Genomic DNA, 24018 nt, shown 5'->3' with positions numbered 1-24018 from the left:
ACCGATTTTTTGATAAATGAAGGCATTATATTTTAATAAGACTTAGAACACTGTGTAAATATCAAATGTCAGTTAATCAAATCAGAATAGCAGTAAATGACTGAGAGTACAGTGGAGAAGAAAAAGAGTAAAGTGCAGAGGAAACAAACGGGAATGTGCAAAATAGAGTCATAGACAGAATCGGTTTTTATAGATACAAAGTTACAGTAAAACTAAAACGAAAGACGAATTTAAATATATTGGCATAAATCCAAAATAATGAGGGTAACATCAATGATAGCCATATCTGTAATAACAATTACCCGGCACATGTTAACAACAAATGAAATATAACATCATCATAACCGGAAGAGAATAAAATGTTTGGATATAAGAAACCAAATTTTTGATAAAGGAAGGCATTATATTTTAATAAGACTTAGAACACTGTGTAAATATCAAATGTCAGTTAATCAAATCAGAATAGCAATAAATGACCGAGAGTACAATGGAGAAGAAAAAGAGTAAAGTGCAGAAGAAACAAACGAGAATGTGCAAAATAGAGTCATAGACAGAATCTGTTTTTATAAATGAAAAGGAAGAAAACAATTAGCAAAGGTACATATCCTATAAAAGCCTCACACGTAAGAATAAAGCAAAAAAGTAAAAAAAAAAAAAAAAAAAAAAAAAAAAAAAAAAAAAAAAAAAAAAAAAGTAGGGGAAAAAATTATAAAACAATATAATAAAGAAAAAAAAATTCTGCAACATACTTAGTTGTACTAACATATCATATATATATATATATATATACACGTTAAATCTATGTACAGGAACAAAAAAATGCCTCATATTACACTATAAAATGAGTAGAGATCAAAAATAAATCAAGAAACATTTGAAAAAACATAAGATTATATATAAATATTTGCTTCAGGTTATAATCATTTATTGTCAAGAACATATACCATGAGTAATTGCAAAAAAATCTAGCAATATACATAGCTGCCATCTATATTATTAAGAAATTTATGCCATAAAATATTTCATATAACAAACGAACATAACATTATAAATCAATATTCTAAAACATTTCAACCGAAGTAAATTAAAAAACTGAATACCTGAATCAACAAACCACGGGCAAAAGGATAGATCAAAGAAAGCAACCAAATTAACTGAGCAGTAGAAATAGAGCAAAGGAATATAAAGGAGGCGGTAAGGTTAGTAACAAATGGCTAGTATCATTAAGGTTTTTAAACAGTAAGGAAGCAGAGAGAATAGAACAGGATAGATAATATTAGCTGAAAAACGAAGACAAAGAAAGAGTATAAAATTATAGCAATAGAATAACATACATTATATATACAGAAAGTTACCAATGTTTTGCTCAATCTCGGGTACAAATTCATGCAAACAGAAAGCAATAGAAGTAATGATTAATTAATAACAGCCGTCACATAGCATGAAGACCACCGTAAAACGTAACCAGTAAATAACATACAGTTAAATTTTAGATACGTATTATACAAAACTAAAAGATAAAAAATGCACGTGTTAGAGTAAAGGATTAACATAAATATTAATATATTTAGATGACGACAAATATTATAGATTTGCCCATATTTAGAAATGCTATTTAAAAAAATACGAAAAAATCAAAATACAGTAAACAAAAATAGGGACGAAAAAATAAATAACAGGGGAAAAAATTGTAAAATTATGAAAAAAAAACAACAAAGGGGAAATTTTTTCGCAAATATACCGGCCAAAAAACAAATAAATAAAAAACCATAAACAAAACAACAAAAATCAAAACACCCACAATAATCATAAAAGGAAAAATGGGAAAAATGACTGCAAATATGAACGGAAAATCGAAACCCAAAAAACCAACAAAGCTAGAACAAACAGAGAAAGATAATAAGGTGTAAAAACATAGATCTGATGTAAACGACCAAACAGCAGAAAAATAAAGTGGATAAAACCATAGATCTGAAACAAACGACCAAATCCATGAAATCCAAACAAAAAAAATCAACAAAACCGAAGACGAAGAGAACAAGCGGCGCAAGAAAAGAGAAAATGACCATGCATATACAACCAAAGGAAAATAAAAAAGTAAAACATAAAACAGCCAAAAATATATACGCAAAAAGAAAGAAGATGAGAAGCAAAGAAATCTAGTCCGGAAATGAAAAGAAAAAAAAAAGGATGTAGAAGGTTACAGAAGGCAGCAAACGGAAGAGAGAAAAGTTGGTCTAGAAACGAAGAAAAAAAATACAGATCTAGAAGGTAGCAAACGAAAAGGAAAAAATTAAAACACTCAATGTGAGTGCAAATGACCAAAACGGTTAGAATAAACCAAAACAAATGAAATTGAACTAAAGGGCGATATAGTAACTTTACATTCAAAATGACATGACGGAACTAAAAAATCATCTGAAGAAATATGTAGGGATAAAAAAGGAAAGATACTGTTCATTGTATTGTAGCGTGAATAGTGAAACCATTCCTCTCCTTTAGTATATGTATAATATTGCAAAACGTTTCGCATATGAGGGACAATGTGGCAAATGTTTTGCACCCCATGAGTTAAAAACTTTTTTTTATACACTTTTTTAAGCTTTTTTTTAACTTATTAACTTTTTAGGTTTCTTTTTTTCATTCTTTTGCTTTACCTGTTTTTGTTTTTGTTTCTTTTTGTCTCATTTTTGTTTCTTTTTCTTTTTTAACAATTTGTATAATTATTGTTTAAATGAGTCACGAAGGATGCGCACAATTTTAACTAGTATTTATATATTCAAGTAGTTCCTCACATTAGCATTTCTTGACGGCACGACTTCTTTTGCAAGGGACGTTTGGTTCGTTTGAGAGTGGAGGCTCTCGAGCTTCTCCCATGCTCACGCGTGATAAAGCTTGGCTTCCTCCGATGACCTTCTCTCACGATGGCGAGGCCCGTCTAAATGCCCCAGACTCACAGTGGAGACAAATCTTTAGTTGCAAATAAAGTTGGAGGGCACTTTCGGGATTTTTGAAAATAGTCTTTATTTTTTTTCATTTATTTTCTCCCACGATCACATTTTCAAAAAGAATGTTGATCTCTACTGTTTCCATATCCAAAATACCTATTTGTTTAGTCAAACATCACTTTTTTCCATTTGATTTACAAACACATAAAGTATCTTTTGTGTTTGTTCAATCAAATAACCTTTCATTCACCACTAAACTTTTCAAAACTCCAAAACTACCCTTACTAATCAATATTAAATACTATTTTAATGATTAACTTATAAAAACTAAATAAATAATATGTTTTAAACAAAAAGTTCCCAAAATTAATAAAAGCATGTCAACTCCCTTCAGCGACAAAACAATCCCCTCCCAACCGCAACCCAACAGTCCCTCCACTGACTTTGAGTAAGAAAAGTCTGAAAAGATACATGATTTATCCTTTACGGTGAATCTAGGTGACGTAGAAAAGAACTAGACATAATTCTCTCATTAGGATACAACAAAACAAATTATTGCTTAAATCATACCATTAATCTCTTTAACGTTAAAAAGATACGCTTTGTTATGGGTTGTTTGTTTTATACACAAGTTTTTTTTTTTTTACTTTCCACATCCTCCTTAAAAACTAATTTTATGCACACCCCTTTAAGTATGTTTGGTAGAAGGCATAGAGAGCATAGATGGATAGAGTTGGAGAAATGAAGAATATAAAGGACGAAAAAGATTATTATAATATTTTATATTATTTAGTAAGATAGAGAGAGAATGAAAAATGTGAATCAATGATTATTTAATCTTGCAAAATCTCGTATCCAGACAAATAAGACGTAGTTCATGACCAACTATAATGTGTCACCGTCCACACTTACAATGCGTTTAGAAGGGAGATTCGTGCCATAATTCGAATTATAATTCATAACTCGTTACAGTATTTTCTCTCACAAAAAATACACATAAAACGAGAATGATTCTAAATTTATAAACTAAACATCCACTTCATATCCAATCTAAGAAAAAAATCCCCCTACATTAATCAAGACTAGGGAGTAGGTACTACTAGTACTTAATACTACTGGTATTTCCATAAAATATCTGTACATTTTTTTTCCGTTTGATTTTTCTTTATTTTGAACAAATTTGCTTAAGAAGTAATCGAGTAACGCGTGCATCATATTTGCTCTCGTAAATGAGGTATATTATAGATTAACTAAAATAAAAGGCGACTCGTAATAAAATATTTTTTGACACTCGTATCAGCAATTCATCAGGTGAGTGAGTTCATGTTGTGTTGTTCAATAACCTTAAGTAACATTGATAAATAAAATGTTTTAACACTGAATGCATATTCACCATTAATGAAAACACCTTTCGTAATTGAAGTATTTCTTGAGTGGCATTCAAACGAACATCTCCAAATGGCAGCTTCTCAAATAAGTTACTGATCTGGTATCTGTTCTCGTTTTCAATTGTATAATCAACTTCTCTTGGGTGGAGGCTCGGACAACCCCAATGCTTTCCCCAAAAAGAACATTCGGGATTCTTTTTCATCTCAGTTTCATCGACGCAAATGATGATGCAAGAGACATGGCCTCCTGTACATGTGATGCATCTGTCCCCTGAATTTTGTAGACCAATTCAGAAATCAACAACATTGACGATGAAAAACTCGCAACGACACACATAACAAACATATTAAGATAAATAGTCACATGCATCGGATATAGGACAGCTTCTCAGCATAATTATTAAAAGAAAAAAATCCGTCACAAATGATCAATATCATCAGGAATTCCAGACCACGCTTATTCAAGTGATACGCAAAGACAAACAACCTGGCCAGTAGCAAGACCGCCTTTTCCCTTGCCGCACCTTCCCTTCAAGGGCTCTAAAGCTGCCGTCAACCAGGCTGTCACATCCAATAGCTTACTTTTGTCTCCTTTCTCTGGAACTCCAGCACATACCACAGCCTTATTTGTGGTTACGTCGGTGCTGAAAACCATAGCAGACATCCCCTGTTGTCCAGCCACACAACACTGTTTAAGACCTTGCTCAGATTTCATAAGCTCGAATTGGTACAAAGTTAAAAATAAAAATAAAATCATAACGTTTACGGTCTCTCTGGTCCATACCTTCAAGTATCCTACATAAGTTTCCTATGATGGAATATGTTCTTTAACGAATAATATTTTTTGGAGTCAGACTCGTCATGTAGAGGAGAATCTTCAGGTTGAATACAACCAATAGAAAAAAAAAAAAAAAAAAAAAAAAAAAAAAAAAAAAAAAAAGAGGGACAAGGGCAAAAAATGCTAAATACCTTGTCCTTCATAACTTTCGACACTGCTTCACGGACGGCATTTACATCTAAGCCAACATCAACACTGCATATGCAGAATGCCTTTCCCTCTGACGTAGCATTATCGGCAATCATAGTTGTAACCTGGATAGCTTTTTGTAGATTTTCTTCAGCAATCTTCTTTTGCGCCTTTTTCACTTGATTCTGTGGAAGCCATATAATTTATTAGGTCAAGAAAAGGATTGAGCAAGTGGAAGAAGAGAACAGGCATGGAAACTAAGAGGCAAAAAGAATATATTCTATTTAGCTTGGTTGCAATACCTGAAGAAGGGCAATCTTGCTCCTAATATCAGCTTTCTTGGCAGCCGGAATTAGTGCAGAATCCACACGATTTTTCAAAGAAGCAACTTTCTGAAAAGACAGAAAATATTTTCAGCTGCATTAAGTTTAAGGATACATGTAACATGCAGTGTGATAAAAAGTAGATATGAGATATGCTACAACACAGGTGTGAGTCAGTAATGACAACGGGTCACAAAAATATTTCTGCAACAGCACTCAACATAGATATGATTACTAACCTTTTTTTCACACAAATTGCATGAAATATCTATAAGGATTCGGAATACATGTGAATATCAAACTTTAGAATAAAGACCAAGAAAATTAGATGGCAAGATAAATGATGATATTGAAAGCACAATCCATGGAAAATTAAGCAAACAAGACGTACACACTCATAAATCATAAATGGAACACGATGATGTTTGTTTCCTGTATTTATCATTGATTCTGAATCATGATTCATGGTTCTCTACACTGTTTTTCTCTCACAAAAAATACACGTATAACGAGAATAGTTCTAAATCATGATTCTGAATACACGAACTAAACGTCAAGCATGCCTCACGGTCATATGATAGAGATGACTACCTTTTCTAGTGAGATTCCTTCATCCTTGGACGCATCATCTACTTCCTGCTCAAGTGAGTTGGCCAATTTCATAGCCTCAGAAGCACAATCAGTTGTGACAGCAGTTATTCTTCGAATTCCTTTCGCAATTCCTTCCTCAGATAAAAGGGCAAAAGCCTTAGCTTCTTTTGTATTTGATATATGGGTCCCTATGCATATTCAACAGTGTAAAAACATTAACAACACAAGTAACAAAGCCAAACTTCGATTAGAAACATTTCTGCTGAAGTTGAGGTAGATCCCAATAAGAGATCAACAAATACAGGTATTAACCTCCACACAATTCTGCTGAAATTGACGACCATTTTTCATTTTCTGGATCAGCCAGAAGATCCTCAACTTTTCTCCCAATTGCTACCACTCTAACTGGATCAGGGTAGACCTACATATATACATTTTGAAAGAACGTAATAAGAACACGGTTTTCCAAACAGAACTAATAATAGCAAAACTAAGGGAAAAAAAAGGTGAAGGGAACAATATCAATATATCAAACGTACTTCTCCAAAGACAGCTCGCAAACCATTAATGCGCTTGGCATCTGCAAGGGTTGCCTCATTGGAATAAACATCTAATTCTGCTTTAATTTGCTCGTTCACAATAGATTCAATCCTTCTCAAATCATTAGGATCCACTGGCTTACCTATTAAAGTTTAAACATGTTAAAGGGTCCAGAATATATATAATCTGATATAACCCTAATTCATCAAGTTAAACTAATCTTACCATGAGAAAAATCAAATCTCAGCTTCTCAGGAAGAACAATAGAACCCTTCTGGTCAACGTGATTCCCAAGTACTTCCTGCACTCATATTACAGAATATTTTAAGAACATGTCTATGTTAAAAGAATCAAGACTAGAAACCTTTTGTTATTCAAGCATACCTTAAGTGCAAAGTTCAGCATGTGTGTGCAGGTGTGGTTCGGAGCAATAAGCGTACGTCTGGCATAATCAACCTGTACAAGAGAGTGAGATTCAGTTAAGAAAAATGCTTGCATTGACACAACCGAATTACATATGTATATACAGTTGACTTACTGCACTAGTATAAAATACAAACACAAAGAAAGAACACGTGACATGCTAAGAGGGGTAACAGAATAAAATTACCTTGCAAATTACTTTGTCACCCACAGAGAATTTGCTACTCTCTTTGGGGACATGACCAATATGGAGAATAAAACCTCCAAAAATTTGAACATTAACGACTTCAAATGAACCAAAAGGACCTTCTAGTGCTCCGGTATCAAAAATCTACAACCAAAATAACAATGTAAGAAGCAAGCTTACTTAACAGTGCCCTTATATACAGAATTCATTCCAAGTTTTAGAAACTCTTTCGCTACTAGTTCCATATGTTTGCCCAATAATAGAACTGATATATCATATTATGAACACATGTATGCATGAGCACACAAACATTTGCCCGACTCCCAGCTAAGATCTACAGACAAACTTTAATGCAAGCTAACAATCTCAACTGACACGAGCCTATTTAACGTTAGCAACAGTGACAAGCACACTAGATCAGACTCTTGAACATGAATAGTGAACTTTTCCAAGCAAAGTAAAGTTGAAGCTACAAACCATCCACTCTTGCATTTTCTTCGACCTCAGAAAGAAGATGCTTGTTTAGAACTGGTTCATATCTTAGGCGCCCAGGTTCAAAAGACATCCTTTTTACCATATTTAATTACTAAATACTGAACTAATATCTAACAAAATTCTTGTTTTTTGTTTCAAATTTCATTTTTTTCTCATAAAACAGAAGAGTACAATACCTGACCACCTTGCTCAGCATAGAAACTTGTGGACTCCAAAACAACACCAACATCACCGCTCCCTGATGAACTTTCCAAAAATTCAGAACCAGTATAAATTGCTTTTACTGCAGTTTCATGGTCCTGAAATGATAGGCATATACACCAACGCGTCAAATGAAAAGATTGGTGCACTCCCCAAAATTCTTTTTTTTTTATGCAACTTTATTTCAATAAAAGTTCATTATATCAACATTACTAGCAAAACAAACAACGCATCATGTATTGCAATAAGCTTTCTAATCCCCGACAATCAAGAAGAAAGGAATCCCCTAAGAGTTGGATCTAAATAGTCACTTAGATGTACAGACACATATATATGTATGTATCCTCTGTGAGGCCTGACAATTTCCAAATTCCAACAAAAGATAAAAAAGAAGTGACTGCAATACACCATTCCACACAGTTGAACACTCATTTAAGAATTAAGACACTGAATCTTTTCGATAAAAAACATAGTTCGGTGAGGCATGACTATGAAAAGAAGACTGTCAGACGGGCAGGTGCTCATGCTCCAATTATAATTGCAAGAAAGAGAAGTACGGTTCTTCTGGCAAGCTCCCTTTGCAACTGATTTACCACAAATGGATTGACCTCAAAGAACATTTGGCGTTCTAAGCCATGATAAGATTTAAATATCTGATAATTATATATAATTACCAATAACTCCTTTTCGAACTCTAGATAATTTTCTATGTATTATCAATCATGGAATAAACATATCAAAAGATGAGTAAATAATAATCATCATGCATGTTCATTAACCTTGAACCAAGTAAATTTGAAGCTATCATCTGTTGCCACGATCCCCTTCTTGTGCAATGCTGCAGTAGCATCAGCATCCATGATGATAGCGCCACCAGATTGCTGTAAGGAAAACATTGGAATAAAAGTTGACATGAGTACCAGCCCCTCAGAAAATTCATTTTCTGTTACATTACGGAACCAATTACCCCATTCTGCATACTAAGTTTCTTAAAGCACCAATTTTGGTTGATTAGCAACCAGCGCCACTATTAAGAAAACAGGTGATTTAGGATGTGGCATGACTTCACAAAAAGTTGACATGAGTACCAGCCCCTCAGAAAATTCATTTTCTGTTACATTACGGAACCAATTACCCCATTCTGCATACTAAGTTTCTTAAAGCACCAATTTTGGTTGATTAGCAACCAGCGCCACTATTAAGAAAACAGGTGATTTAGGATGTGGCATGACTTCACAAAAAGTTGACATGAGTACCAGCCCCCTTAAATTTATATTTTCTGTTACATTAAGGAACCAGTTACCCCATTCTGTACCTTAAATTTCTTGGATCTCCAATTTTGGTTGATTAGTGACTACTGACTAGAACCACTATTTTCACCGAGTCTTTGAGGGATGTGAGGAAGAGAGTGTAGTAGTCTGGGATTAAATAAAACTTTGGATAGCTATATGGATTCACAAAGACTAGAACTACTATTAAAAGGAAACAGATCATTTAGAATGCGGACAAAGGGTAGTGACTACACAAATAAAATCCAAGTACCTTAGTTTGAGCACTCCTTGATCTTTCCCTTGCCTCATCCATGGCATTATTGAAACCCTCAACATCCACTAGTAAGCCCCTTTCCTCTGCCATTAACTGCAGGAAAAATCATTAGGCGTAATGCACATTTAAAAAATATGTACCACAACAAAATGATGAACTCCACGTACCTGAGTCAAATCTAAAGGGAAACCATATGTATCCCACAAGACAAAAGCATCCTACAGCCAGGATAGGAGCAGAGTTATAATACGACAGAAGATAAGGCATTAAAGTCAATTCCTAAAAAGAAAATGGCTATTATTCTCAACTCCAATATTACTTAAATGAGAACTCAAGATATTGTTATTTTTCTTGGCATTAAGTTATCCACTTCATTAGACCTTTTCTTTAGCACTAACTTCAAATTTCCAACTTCCAAGATCTATGTTTATATGCATGTGTAATCAGTTAGTAAGCAATTAAACTGCTAGTTTAAACAATTATCCAGATTGGGGGGAAATTTCAATTGCATATATTACAGGCCCAGCAATGTGTTATTTTGTGATACATTCATAAAGAAATGTGTTTACTCCTGATGCATGAAAACTAGAATGATAGATATCCTCGTATTGCAAATCAGAAGTGAAGACTTTCTTGGAAAATCAACTTCAATCAAAATTTTAACGACTTAGTGGCCCACTTAGAGCAACTTACACTTTAAAGAGACACAAAAATGGAGCAAATTTAGTGCAATGTAAAGAAAACAAACCTTACTCCATTAATTGAACTACGGCTCAAGCACAATGTTATTTCTTTCTCCCTCTTATTAGTGGGAAAGATTAAAAATTAAAAAAAAAAAAAATGATAACAACTCATTTTTAAGAAAATAAGATAACTTCAGGATAATACTCACCTGCCCACTCAATACCTTCCCCTCAACGTCCTGAGCAGCTTTCTTAAATTTCTCAATACCCTAAACACAGAGAGACAATCAAGTCAGTTTCATTGCATATAGGAGCAAAAATCTCATGATGGTTGCATAAAGTGCATAAAATCTTGAAACGATCTCAAACAAAACTATCGCCTATTTGAGCCCTTTAAGATAACAACTTTTCCTAAATAGACAAACTCAATAATAAAGAAATGTTTCTGAGGTTTCTCACAGTGAAATCAATGGAAAGAAAAAGGAAACAGTAACATTGAATAAGGTCTCAAACAGACTAATCCTAGAAGTTGATATGCCATAAATCATTAACCTGTTCATTCGTTACAAGCTAGACTACTACATCAACTTTTTATTTAACTCTTCTTTTTGAAGTGCCTGCCCCCTTAATATATATCATACTAGAGAGTATAAAAATATATTTCTGTTACAAATGGAAAGGGTTTCCATATATACGACAAACAAGTTCACCTTAAGTAATGTCTTCCCAAAACTTGCTTCTTCTTCAGCTATTATTTCCCTAATGCGCACCTCATGCTGCTTTAGCTCCGGGAAAACATCACCCAACACTTTCACCACAATATTTACAAGTCTGCATATGACACAAATATTAAGAACTGTGCACTTTTTCGTGGGGGATAAAAGAAAAAATTCTTGTACCATTTTGAACTGAAAACTGGGAGAGAGAGAGAGAGCAGAGTACAATATCTTTTTTATCAGAAACAAAACAGTAGAACACTGAAAACAAAATTGAACTTTTTGGGACAAATGGTAGTGTCATGTTAACAAATTGACAAACTTTTCTCTTTTTGAATTTTGACGAACAAATTGACAAGCATTTACCCATGGAAAAATCCTTCTTGAGCTTTTAGGACCTCACTTCCATATCGAACAGCTCGTCTAAGAATACGCCTGAGAACATATTCACGACCCTCATTGCCTAGTAGCAAGTAAAATATCACAAGTCAACTGTGGAAAAAATAGAAATTGGAAGCTTACAATTTTTCAACACATAGAAAACCAGTATAGTTAAAAGACTAAGTGATTGCATGCATTACGTACTCCAGATAATAACAAAAAACCAAAAAAATCAACCAATCAAAACACCAAAACATATTCTTTCACATGATACATCATGTATTGAGATCCATTAGAAATTGCTACTGCCATTGTTCCAATTTGCCCCCTGAGAAGCTATGCAGACACAAGTAACAAAATCCATTGAAGAAAAGGACACTTTAAATTGGAAAGTATTTTGCGATCTGTATTGGTTCTGGATGATTCTGTTTTTTCTTCATTTTCTTTTATGTGCTGGGGGATACCCTATTCTATTTTTCTCTTTTCCTTTCTTCCCCTTTCCTCTTGTAGTCTTGATATTGTTGAACAAACGTACACTTTGAAGAAAGGAAAGAAAAAAAATACATATCTTCATTGTCTTAAAAAGAATCACATCATTGACGAAAATGTAAAACCATAAAAAAGAGGAGAAACAAATCCTGCTTACTTATCTTCCTTCAACATATTATGTGGACAAGCCTCAGAGGGCTTCCATAAAAGGTTGAAGTAGAAACTTAAACAACCACATTCAATCAAACGTCTACAACCTCAATCAGACGCTTTAAAGAAAACAAAAAAAACAAAACAAAATGAAACGAAACAAAAATAACAAATAAACAACAACAAGAACAAGTAGAACTATGACTCTGTACCCGGACAGGAACCATCAGCGATGGCAAATGAAAGTGTTCTTATATGATCCGCAACAACTCTGTATGCCATATCAACTTTGTCAATATCATCTGATCCAACTTTCCCACTATATGGTCGAGCCCCAGTTGCCTGGAAACAAATTGAAGAGTAAAACAGATCAAATTTAAAAGAAATATGTGAAAATATAGGAGCTGCAAACAAATTGAAGAGTAAAACAGATCAAATTTAAAAGAAATATGTGAAAATATAGGAGCTTAAAAAATTCACATTTATGTATGGTGACACTAATATAAATTGTATGCACGTACACATACACAGACATTCATACATGAGTGCGTACACAACATTTACATATGAATGCAAACATACAAATTACTATTTAAAATATTGTGGAAAACAGAATTTACTGGAAACCACAAAATAAAAGGCCTAAAAGAAAGAGGCAAAAACCCTCTAAAAGAAATAACAGATGTACCTTTTGGATAGCGTCAAAGATGGGTAAGAACACATCGGTATCGTAATTGCTCATCTTGTTCTGAAGTATAGAAGTCAATCTCTCGAAACCCATCCCCGTATCAACATGCTTAGCAGGCAAAGGCTTTAGGGAGCCATCATTTTCTCTGTTGAACTATTGAAGAATGAAAAACAAAATGAACAATCATGTAAAGTTAAGTCTTATGCGAATAATGAATCACCTAGTTTTAGAATAGCAAGGTTATTTCAGCTTAGAAGTGGTACAAAATCACCTCAAATATAATAATAACAATGATGAAACTCACTGCTTTTGAGAAATAAGCTTTCAAACAGAATTCAAATCATCGATTGCCGAGTTTCTGGACAACCTTATATAAGGGATACCAAGAACTACATAGAATCTTAAAAAAGAGTGCAGAAATTCTTACTGAGAAATATTCATTTACCTGAATAAAGACAAGGTTCCAAATCTCAATGCACGTGGGATCATCATTGTTAACCAGGGATGCAGCATCACGGTTACCAATTCTGTCATAATGTATTTCAGTACATGGTCCGCACGGACCAGTGTCGCCCATCTCCCAAAAATTATCCTATTCAGAATGTAAAATGAGAAACCAAATATCACACCTATTTTAGACTGTTATATAGAGTCCCAAAAATTGTGGGGCTTTTTCCATCACAAATGCAAGACAACAAAATAGAAGAAAAGCATACCTTACAGCCAAAAGGCAGAACACGTCCAGAAGGTAGAAAATTGAGCCATATGTCTCTGGCTTCATTGTCAGGAGCAAGACCAGATTTCTCATCACCACCAAAATAGGTGGCGTAGATCCGATCACTGGGAAGCTTATAAACCTGTAGGCCAGTGATAAAAAATAAAATAAAATAAAAAGCGACAAAAATTTTCAATCTTTTTTTTTTTATATAAGATAAGAAACAGAGAAATTTATTGAAATGAAAAGTAATAAAAATGTACAACCAAAGAAGGACACGGTGTCCTTACAAACAGTGCAAGAAAATTTTCAATCATAATCAAAGAAATGCAATGATTTTAAGGCAAAAAGAAGAAAGTAGTGAATGTAGGGTCCTAAATTTAAGTAAACATGCCATTTTACCAAAATAATCATACTTATGTCTTGATGTGTTGTAAATTAACAGGATTCTTCACATGTTCTAAATAGTGTCATCCAAACTGACTCTGGTAAATTCTCCTCAAGAAAAAACACAAAAATACCGGAAAGGTAAAGATTAAAAAAGAGACTGCTTGCATGAGACACAACAAAGGAAATAAGAAGATTACAAGTGAAAATGCATTAGGCAGACAGGCAATGCAGATTTAATGGAAAGATAGGGGGTTTGAGTGCAAAAGATACTTTCATAAACCTTTTGGTAAAAGACTCTTGAAATTGAGGAAAAACAAGAGGAAGCAAGAGATAGAGATATGGTAGCCTTCCACAGCTTAAGACTTTACCATATGCTTTTATCATTTTTTTTCTTGGATAAGAACTGAGAAATGTTATTAACAAAAACAACAGGAAAGATTATATAATAGTTCAATGGATGAGATATCCACGAAGAGAAAACTTAAAAAAAAAATTAGGAAAATACTATCAGATAACAGGATACTTTACCATTTAAAACCCAACAAAATGAGAAAGCAATGATTTCAAGCCAGACTAAAACAAATCGCATCCTTCCAACTCAAACCAAGCCAGACTAACAATTCAGCTATGTTTGACTACTCATAGTAACAGATTTGAACACCAAAAAGGTAATGAGCACCAAACCTAAGAAAATCTTAATCAACACTTGCCTTGGTGAGAAGCTCCCAAGCCCATTCAATGGCTTCTTTCTTGAAGTAATCCCCAAAAGACCAATTGCCAAGCATCTCAAAGAAGGTGTGGTGGTAAGTGTCTTTCCCAACATCATCAAGATCATTGTGTTTTCCACCCGCTCGAATACATTTCTGAGTGTTGCAAGCTCGACTCAGTTTGCTGAGGGCGGTATTCGGATCCGCCGTCCCCAAGAATATTGGCTTAAACTGATTCATTCCTGGTATTCAAATTCTCCGGTCAAGTAAAGCATATACAGTGGAAAACAATTCGCAGAAACTGAAATAAAACACGGTGGAGTTACTAAAATCCACATTTCCACTCGCTTTTCCTAAAAACCAAACGGTTAAGAAAATGCCAAATCGCTGATTCAATAGCAGAAAATCCACAAAACAAGAACAACCGTCATTCAAGTAAAGATCAGGATTTCCGCAAAGAACAAGGGGAAAGAAAGTACAAAAAATATCAGAAAATTTACGAAATTGGAAACGAATTCGCAAAAACCTCAATAACACACGCTGGAACTAGTAAAATTCACATTTCATTTTCCCAAGAACCAAACAGATAAAAATGCGAAATCACTGATTCAATAGCGGAAATTCCACAAAACGCGTGCATATAAGAGAACAAACGGCGTCCAAACAAAAAATCAGATTCAGTACAAAAAATATCGGGAATTTCAAAATATTTGGGAAAAAATTCGCAAAAACGAAAGAGAGGCACGATGGAGTTAGTAAAATCCTCATTTCCACCCGTTTTCCCGAGAACCAAACAGATAAAAATGCGAAATCACTGATTCAATAGCGGAAATTTCACAAAAACACAGGCATAACAGCGTTCCAGCAAAAAAAAAATAAAAAAAAAAAAACAGATTGCGAGCACAAAAAAAATCGGCTTGAGCTGATTCATCGAGCTATTTGCAAATACAGCGGAGAATTCACAAAAAAAGGGAAAAAAAAAATAAAGAATCTATCCAGAATCAATTTTCGCGAGAAACAAACCAGCATTGGCAAAGAGGAGAGTGGGATCATTGAGAGGAACGACAGGGCTGGACTTCCAGTCAACATGGTTCTTGTCCTCGAAGAACTTGATGAAGGTGTCCCTCACGTGATTGGCCGGCCACTCCACGTCCTGCGAACCCATGGCGGCGGAAGACGTAGGAGGAGGAAACGGCGGCGGCGTATGGGATGAAGAAGAGCGAATGGAACAAGCACGAGAGGAAGGAACGATGGAGAAGAGTGAGAGAGGCGGCGCCGAAGAAGGAGGAGGAAAAGGGTTACGGAGTAGAAGAAGAGGGAAAAGCGAAGGGAAAGCTACGCCTATCTCACGGAATCCTCTCCTCATCCATTATTCTCAAAGTCCCCCCCTTTTGTTCTTTTATTTCACGCTAACCTATTTGTCCATCTGAGTTTGGGATATATGCTCCGCAGTCCAATCCTCTCTAACGTAAACGCAAGTCGAATATTTTTGGGCTCCCTTCTTTATTTGAATTTAAAATTTTAGTTTTATAATAGTAAAAAAAATTTAAAAATAATTATATTTAATTTTTTTATTATAGTAAAAAATTCTCATATAAATTTATATCTCAATTTAAATTAACAAATTAAATAAACCATTAATTTATCGGCGCTTGTTTAGTATCAGAATCTAACGTTTTAATACATGCTCTAAATGGGCCCTAATTTTGTGAGAAAAAGAACTCTAGAACTTTTTTTTAATTTTAATTTGATATGATAATAAATAAAACAAAAAAAAGATAATTTTTAATATTACTCTTTTAATTCATCAATTATAAGAAAATTACTTAGAAAGTTTAATTTTTAATTTGTAGTATTTTTTTAAAAACCTCTATGATTACAAAATACCCCTAATTATGTAATATGAGCCACATTTCTGTTTGAAAACTTATGGAAGGAGCATTTTTGTTAATAATTTATAGTTTGGTGGAAATAGATTTTACGTTTTGAAAATTCAAGAGTAAAGTATTATAAGAATAATAGTTCGGGGATATTTTTATAATTAATCCTTAAAATAAATAGCAGATATTAGAAAACATTAAGAGCATGTTTGGTGCACCCGTATTGTATTGTATTGCATTGTTTAATTTTTATATAATACGGTATTTGGTCGGTGGTGTTATTAAACATTATACTATTTTTACCATTATAATCTATTTATGTATTAGTTTGTAATAAGATAAAATTTATGCATAACCATAACCTAATTCGACTCGAACCTAACATTTAGAGGAAGCAATGGGATATCACATAGTAGAGTTGCTACATATGAGTCTTTTTGTAAACAAAAATTTTAAAATGGGGTTAAATTGTAATTTTAAAAAAATTAATGAGCAAAAATATAATTTTAAAAAAGTTGAGTGGTTAAAATATAATTTTGAAAAAATTAAGGTTCAAAACATAATTTTTAAAAAATGTAGAACTACACATTTCCTCTATTACACAACTCGACTACTAAGACTGCAAAAGAACTCATGGGAAGAAAACGAGAGACAACTAGTAGAAAATGTGTATTTTATGTGTTGTGTGTTTCCTTCATGTGGAGAACGCCTTATATAGGCTCTCGATAAAGAGGTTACATGACATGAAATTATGGAATTTAAACACACACCATAATGGAGCAAAAACTATTAACTTTTCCAAGATGAATCCGACCACATTTCCTCACCTAAATTCAGATCTGATGATGGAAATACTTAAGCCATTAAGCTCATTAACCATGGCAAATTCGGTTTTCACCATTAAGCCCCATTACACACCATTAAGGACACCATTAACCCATGCCAAACGATTTTGGCAGAATGTGGAACGTCTTGGGCTGAATAAAAAAAATAAAAATTACAAAACAAGGCCTGCACGAAGTAGGCTTTTCAGTCTGACATTCGTGTCCGCAACCTGCGGGCACACACATTGGCCCTCAACCCGCGCGGGTCTGTAATTTGCACAAAGCTTTTCAGGTATACATGTTTACCTAGGCTTTAAAGTGCAATCACTTGTATACACCACTAAGGCTTCATTCCTAGCAAATATGGGATTTTATTATTCTAAGGGCTTACTTTGAGTATCAATTTATCATTCACCTAATATTCATTTTGAGTGTGTGAATATCCGATTTCAATCTCCTCGTGACGGAGAACGCAAATCCATCGAGACCCGTTCTAAAATCCAATTGGCCTCATACTAATATGAGCCTCAAAATGGACATTTAACATAGCTTATCAAGCCATTTTTCTAACATATTGTGTTTCTAATAATTTTAATTTAGTACACCTGTCTTATAAAATATTAGTTTTTAGTACCTTGAAGCCGTTTTTTAGAACGTGAAACGTCGAATTTTTCATTTTTAATAATTTATGATTTAGTTGATTTAAATTTACTATTTTAAGATTTTAAAATGCAAAGAGGTTGTTTGGTTACAATATAGTGTTTTTATTTTCTAAACGTTTAATAAAGAGTACAATTGGGTAAACTAATTCATAAATTATTAAAAAGGACAAAATCAACATTTCATGTCTCAAAAAGTATTGGGATACCAAAAATTAATTTTTTCCAAACGCTGAGGTACTAATTTAATATTATCAAAAACTTTACCCTCTTGAAATCTAACATTCTTCATCATAAAGTTCAACTCTAATCTCATCCCACACTCTAAAACCCAGCCCTCTAAAATCTTATAAAACCTAATCTCATCCCACGCTCATCCCAGTCTTCTAAAACCCTAAACCTAAAATTCCCAAATCTCTAAACCGTTAGAGCCCCATCAAAGACCTTAAAACATATCGAGCCTGGCTAAAACAACAAACTACTAAAGGGCTTATTCGTCAAAGATAAAAAAGTAAAAAATAAAAAAGAGATAAGTGTAGAGACTGTTACGTGGCAGCCCTATAAAAAAGAACATACTCTCACAAAAATAAAGTGAAAAATAATATGAGTGTGTTTGGAACTCGTTTTAAAATAATTTTGTTTTTTGTATTAAAATGGAAATGAAAACGTTTTTAATCTCAAATAGAAATCATTTTTGAAAATGCGTTTGGTAGTTTTATAAAGAGATTATTTTCAGTATAAAAAAACTATTAATGTCTATTTCTCTACTCGGGAGGAGAAAACTGAAACAAAAAATGAAAAATAACTAAAAGTCGTTTTTCATTTTTCTCCCATTTTATACTAAACCAAAAAATCGTTTTCATTTTTATTTTTTATCTTTAATTCTACCAAATGTCGTTTCTCTCCCGTTTTTATTTTTTTCTTTCACGAAAAACATGAAAAATAAAAATAATTCCAAACACAATTTATATTTTTAAAAAATATATAAAAATAATAATAAAATAATATAAAATTGAATTTAAATATTTATGAAAAAAATAGTGTAATGGGAATTTGAGATTTGTACTTTTAGGGGATGTTTGGTACCTAGATTTATTCTGTGATTCGAATCATGGTTCGTAGTTTGTTACAGTATTTTTTCTCATAAAAAATACATGTAAATCAAAAATAATTTTAATCACATAATTTTAATCATGAACCAAACGTCTCCTTAATATAATTCTTTTTTTCTTTTTTTTTTTTGTTGGTTTTGAGAATTTCATGAACCAAACGTCTCCTTAATATAATTCTTTTTTTCTTTTTTTTTTTTTTGTTGGTTTTGAGAATTGTACTTTTGCTGCAACTCTTTTCTTTCTTTCTTTCTCTCTCTTTTTTTCCCTTTTAAAAAAAGCAGATACATTTCTTTTCGAGATATTTTCTTAAGTACAATAATACAATCCTTCTTTCTGATAATCATTATCATGCCACTAAGGCTACCACCTTAATGTTCTTTTTAAAAAAAAAAAAAAGAATAAATAAATAAAGCGGCCACCTTAAAGAATTTTTACCCTCCCTCGCCCATTCCGATTGGACCCTTCCAACATTCTCTCTCTCTCTCTCTCTCTCTCTCTCTCTCTTCCTGTCGGGGTCTCTTTGCAGTCTCTGTGCCGGAATTCCCGCGACCATTGTCGTTTCTGCTATTTCTCCGATCGAAACCCTAACTTTTGCTTCTCCCTCTTCCAGCCAACGGAAATGGTCCGATTCTTCATCTTCTTCCATGGTTTCTGAAGGTTGGGCGCAGTCAAATTCCCGCAGAGATGTCTCGCCAAACGACGTCCTCGCATTTCCACAAGTCGAAAACTCTCGACAACAAATACGTAAGAATTGAATCTTTAGCTTCGCATTTTAGGGTTTTTGTGGTAGACGAACTTTTCTCTTTATTATTATATTTTTCTTTTGTTTTTTCTTGTTAATAATAATTGTGTTAAGTTTTGAATTCAGTGACGTTTGTTGGCCTAAAATGTGGATGTAGAAATGGAAATGGTAAATGCGAGTAGTGGTCGAGTTGAATTGGTAAAGCATTAACAATTTAGGACCAGTTTGCAGATTGAATTATCTGAAAACCCACTGCATTTCTCTGTTTTTTTTGAATTTAATTTTAGTATATTCTCGTTTATTTTGCTGTAGAGTGAGGAGATAATTGGAAAAAGAAGAATATTTTGAAATTGGAAAATATTGGTAAAAAGATATATCTTTTTCTTTAGGTTTAGCGAGTTAAGTGAGAATTGAAGTTCTTCGCCTGATGACTATTGATTCATGTCTCTTGTACCAGTTTGTTACTTTCAGTATGCTCTCTTTCTCTCTCTTTGGAGAGATATAAAATGAGTTTATAAAGAACACAACTCGTCTGTTTTCTGAAAATTTAAATGTAAGGAAGAGAAAATAGTTCTTAAGCATAGTGTTTATGCTGCTTTTATTTGACGACATGAGACTTTTGCTTCAATGAACCGGGTAATGTACTAAATTTGTTGAATTGTTTCTTCACATTCTATGCTTGAAGAAGCTTTGAGCTTTGGTTTTTAGTTTTTATCTTTTTTATCAACTGAATGGCAGTTGGGATTTCGTTGCGTTAATCTCTTTGTAATTGTTTTTTTTTTCTTTTGCAATATTGGAATATGTAATATCTCGTGCAGATGCTTGGAGATGAGATTGGCAAAGGAGCGTATGGTCGAGTATATAAGGGTTTGGATTTGGAGAATGGAGACTTTGTTGCAATTAAACAAGTGTCTTTGGAGAACATTGCGCAGGAGGATCTCAACATCATCATGGTTAGATTAAACCCCTCTGTGCTATTTCAAAATTTTCTCCTGTATCTATGTGCTAATTGAATGAATAAACTGAAATTCAGAAGCGTCATGCTCAGTTAATTTTAAATTTTGCTTCAAAGTTCAAAGTCCACGGGTTAAGTATCATCAAGATTATATTTTCTTAATTTCTTTTTAAATTCTGAACTTAGGCATTTTAAAGTTCTCTGTATCAGAAAGGTAAACAAATATAAGTCCTAATGGCAATAGTTGAATGACTTGAAAAGTGGAAAGCTCATTAATCGTTGAAGGCAACAAGAAGACTTGACTGCAATTTCTCGCCGCTCTAATGCATTGCCATTATTGATGTAATGAATAGGATGAAAAGCTAAACACTATATCAAGTTGCCTTGTTTATTATGAAGAATTGAAGTGTTAAAGATTTCCTGGAAGGTTTCAGTTAATCTTTCGCTTGAAACTCTTTCCTTCTGTTGTTTAGCATTAGATTATGACATCAAAAACAAGATGGTGAATTCTCATTTATGTCAGGAATTCAAGTGGACCAGCTTGTCATAAGATATTATTTTCTCTACAAGACTAATTTGGCTAACAGTACTCTTTTCTTTTGGTTGCTTTCTCATTGGTTGTATGCATTGACGTTACAGCAAGAGATTGACTTACTGAAGGTATGTAATTGCTTTCTTTCTCTTTCTTTGCTTTCCTTTCTTCCTCTCCCTTAACGTGGCCTTTCTTTTGCAATTCATGTTGTGTGTATTCTTTTGGGCCCAACTTTGAACTTACAATAAATAAGTGTTTGACTGATGTATGTTAAGGCCTGTTCTGAAACTTTGAAATTCTAAAATCAGGACACCTATTGAAAGAGAGAGGGAGAAAAAAATACCAGCAACAAACTAATTGCTGTTTTGATTTTTAAATTTTTGCTAGACTTATATTTCCTTTAAAGTGGTCTCTATTCTTACGCTTGTGAACTGTAGCTTCTGTATGCTGTCTGCTTTTGGGTAAAGCTGTTTGAGATTTTGTTTCTCAATGACTTCTATTTACTGCATGGTGTATATTACCCCGTACCCTTGATATGCTGTGTTGGACAGCTTATTTGAGTTTTTTTAATTGTGTGATTTTGGATGTTAAAGTTATTCTTTGTGGGTGCTTGTGGAAGAAGATGAAATAGGAGTTATTCTTTGCTGGTTTAGGATTTTTTTTTTTTTTTTTTTTTTTTTTAAATTTAGTGCGTATTTTTCTGTTACAATTTCGCTGTTTCAGGGTGGAAATCTCATCCATCTTCTTGCCATGTACTTGATTTTTTTTTTTTTTGATTTTATCAATAAAGATTCAGAGTTTTCTATCAAGAAAAGAAGTTTAGCTAATTTGAGCTTCCATCTCTTGTGCAGAATCTGAACCACAAAAACATTGTGAAATATCTTGGATCCTTAAAGACAAAGACTCACCTCCATATAGTTCTTGAGTAAGTGAAAGTTCTTTTGATATAGTTTTTGAACTTTCCTTTGAAATGTTATTATATTTATAGAGTGTTCATGTTGTAGGTACGTGGAAAATGGTTCACTGGCAAACATTATCAAGCCTAACAAATTTGGACCTTTTCCAGAATCACTGGTTGCTGTGTACATTTCACAGGTTCAATAAGAGTCTTTGCAGTTTGCTCTTTTCTTTTATTAATTAATTATATTATTATTATTATTCTTATTAGGGATAAAATCATTTTTGTACCCTCTGTTATAACGAGGCATCTCGTTGGTACCTTGTATTTTTATTAATATTAAAATGGTACCTTCACCTTTAAAGAAATGTTTTTTCGGTAACTTGAGACCCATTTTTGGGACATTAGGGCCTTGTTCATTTCACAACTCAAGTTTTATTACTACAGTGTTTTCTCTCAAAAATTCAAATTCAACTTTTTTGCTATGGTGTTTTTCTCTCACATACACAACTCAAATCATAACTCAAGTTATGACTTGAGTTCTGAAATGAACATACCCGAAAATGTCCATTCTACCTTTCTCCCTAATTAACAACAAACTAATAATTTTTGTAAAAAATTCTGAAAATGCTATAAAACATTTAAAAATTAAAAAACTAGAATAAGTTAAAATGTTTTTAGAAAATATCTTTAAAGTTATTAGTTTCTATTTAATTAATAAAAAGGGCAGTTTGAACTAGTACGTTCCAAAAATTGGTTCAGGGTAGCAAAAGAATGTTTCTTTAAAGGTGAAATTTTAATATTATTATTATCACAGGGTACCAACGAGATGTTTGGCTATAGCAGAGGGCACTAAAATGATTTTATCCCTTAATATTATTATTACTACTATTATTTAGGGTTTTATCTTTTGTGATTTATAAACTCGTGCCACAGGTTTTGGAAGGCTTGGTATACCTACATGAGCAGGGCGTAATCCATCGGGACATCAAGGGTGCAAATATATTAACAACTAAAGAGGCAGATTTTTATATATATTTTTTCTTCCATTCCTCTTGTTTTTGTTTTGGTGCTATTACATACATCATTTTCATTGTCCCATTTTCTTTTGTCAAAGAGTGTGGAATTTGCCCTTATGCATCGATGGAAATATGCTTATTTCTCTGAGTTGGTTGTCATTGCATTAGTTTCGTTATCAACCAAGAGTTACTGGGAAAGGAAAGGGATTTGGCTTGTGGATTGAAAATTATCAACAAATCACAATTTTGATCAGTAAAAAACTAGGCAAATTGCGGGAGGGTACTCATAGTAAACGTAATTGGAGGAAAACCCATCCCTTCCTATCTATTTTCCTATGCATCTCTCTGCCCTATACACATTGCCTAACTCTCACACCACCCCTCTCTCCATTTTTCCCACCCCGGTTTCATGCAAATGTTCCATTATCCTTTGTTTGGTGTGGGGTAAGAATTTTTGTTATTTGTTTTCATGCGTCTTTGATATATACTTTCAGGGTCTCGTGAAACTAGCTGATTTTGGTGTCGCAACAAAATTAACGGAGGCTGATGTCAACACGCACTCAGTTGTTGGGACACCATATTGGATGGCTCCAGAGGTAGTTAATTATAACTTCTGCTGATGTTGGCAAGATCTCTTTTTTTCCTCTCTTTTGGCGCTCATTCATGTGTCATTCATTCCTTTTGTTCTTTGCTAGTTCATAGTTGCACCTTTTACTGTTTGGATTGTTACAATTATGTTCTTATAAAAAAATGTTACAATTATGTTATATAGTTCGATAATGATTGCAAACGCCGAATCCAACTCTTCTTTTTAACAAAATCCTAATTAATGTATGTAATCTTCTGAAGCCAACCTAGAGCATTGTACTG

General features: G+C 33.3%; 2 protein-coding genes across 3 annotated transcripts in view; one reads left to right on the top strand and one right to left on the bottom strand.

Moving 5' to 3' along the window:
* Window positions 1-4164: 4164 nt before the first annotated feature.
* LOC21398088 (alanine--tRNA ligase) lies at window positions 4165-15934 on the bottom strand. 2 transcript variants are annotated; one of them, XM_024175980.1, is made up of 23 exons: window positions 15551-15934; window positions 14531-14769; window positions 13432-13572; window positions 13161-13307; window positions 12716-12868; window positions 12240-12369; window positions 11374-11470; window positions 11002-11122; window positions 10501-10560; window positions 9776-9826; window positions 9606-9701; window positions 8843-8944; window positions 8039-8161; window positions 7368-7511; window positions 7142-7213; window positions 6983-7058; window positions 6757-6899; window positions 6530-6638; window positions 6218-6405; window positions 5606-5695; window positions 5306-5488; window positions 4824-5024; window positions 4165-4607 (listed from the first exon to the last, which is right to left on the bottom strand). In XM_024175980.1, the coding sequence occupies exons 1-23, from the start codon at window positions 15891-15893 to the stop codon at window positions 4536-4538; spliced, it is 3081 nt and encodes a 1026-aa protein (XP_024031748.1). In that variant the 5' UTR covers window positions 15894-15934; the 3' UTR covers window positions 4165-4535. The 2 variants fall into 2 exon arrangements, with proteins under 2 accessions (XP_024031748.1, XP_024031749.1); XM_024175981.1 differs by having other exon boundaries at window positions 4824-5003.
* A 3523-nt stretch (window positions 15935-19457) lies between these two features.
* Window positions 19458-24018, top strand: part of LOC21398086 (MAP3K epsilon protein kinase 1) — a 31630-nt gene continuing 27069 nt past the window's right edge. Inside the window, exons 1-7 of the mRNA XM_024175988.1 lie at window positions 19458-19746; window positions 20563-20697; window positions 21339-21359; window positions 22083-22156; window positions 22236-22326; window positions 23066-23149; window positions 23643-23744. Coding sequence (XP_024031756.1) covers window positions 19687-19746; window positions 20563-20697; window positions 21339-21359; window positions 22083-22156; window positions 22236-22326; window positions 23066-23149; window positions 23643-23744 — 567 coding nt within the window. The 5' untranslated portion in view covers window positions 19458-19686. The remainder of the gene's footprint in view (window positions 19747-20562; window positions 20698-21338; window positions 21360-22082; window positions 22157-22235; window positions 22327-23065; window positions 23150-23642; window positions 23745-24018) is intronic.

This window comes from Morus notabilis, unplaced genomic scaffold, assembly GCF_000414095.1.
Source record: "Morus notabilis unplaced genomic scaffold, ASM41409v2 Scaffold72, whole genome shotgun sequence".
Lineage (NCBI taxonomy): Eukaryota > Viridiplantae > Streptophyta > Magnoliopsida > Rosales > Moraceae > Morus > Morus notabilis.
This window is presented reverse-complemented; position numbering and strand designations above follow the sequence as displayed.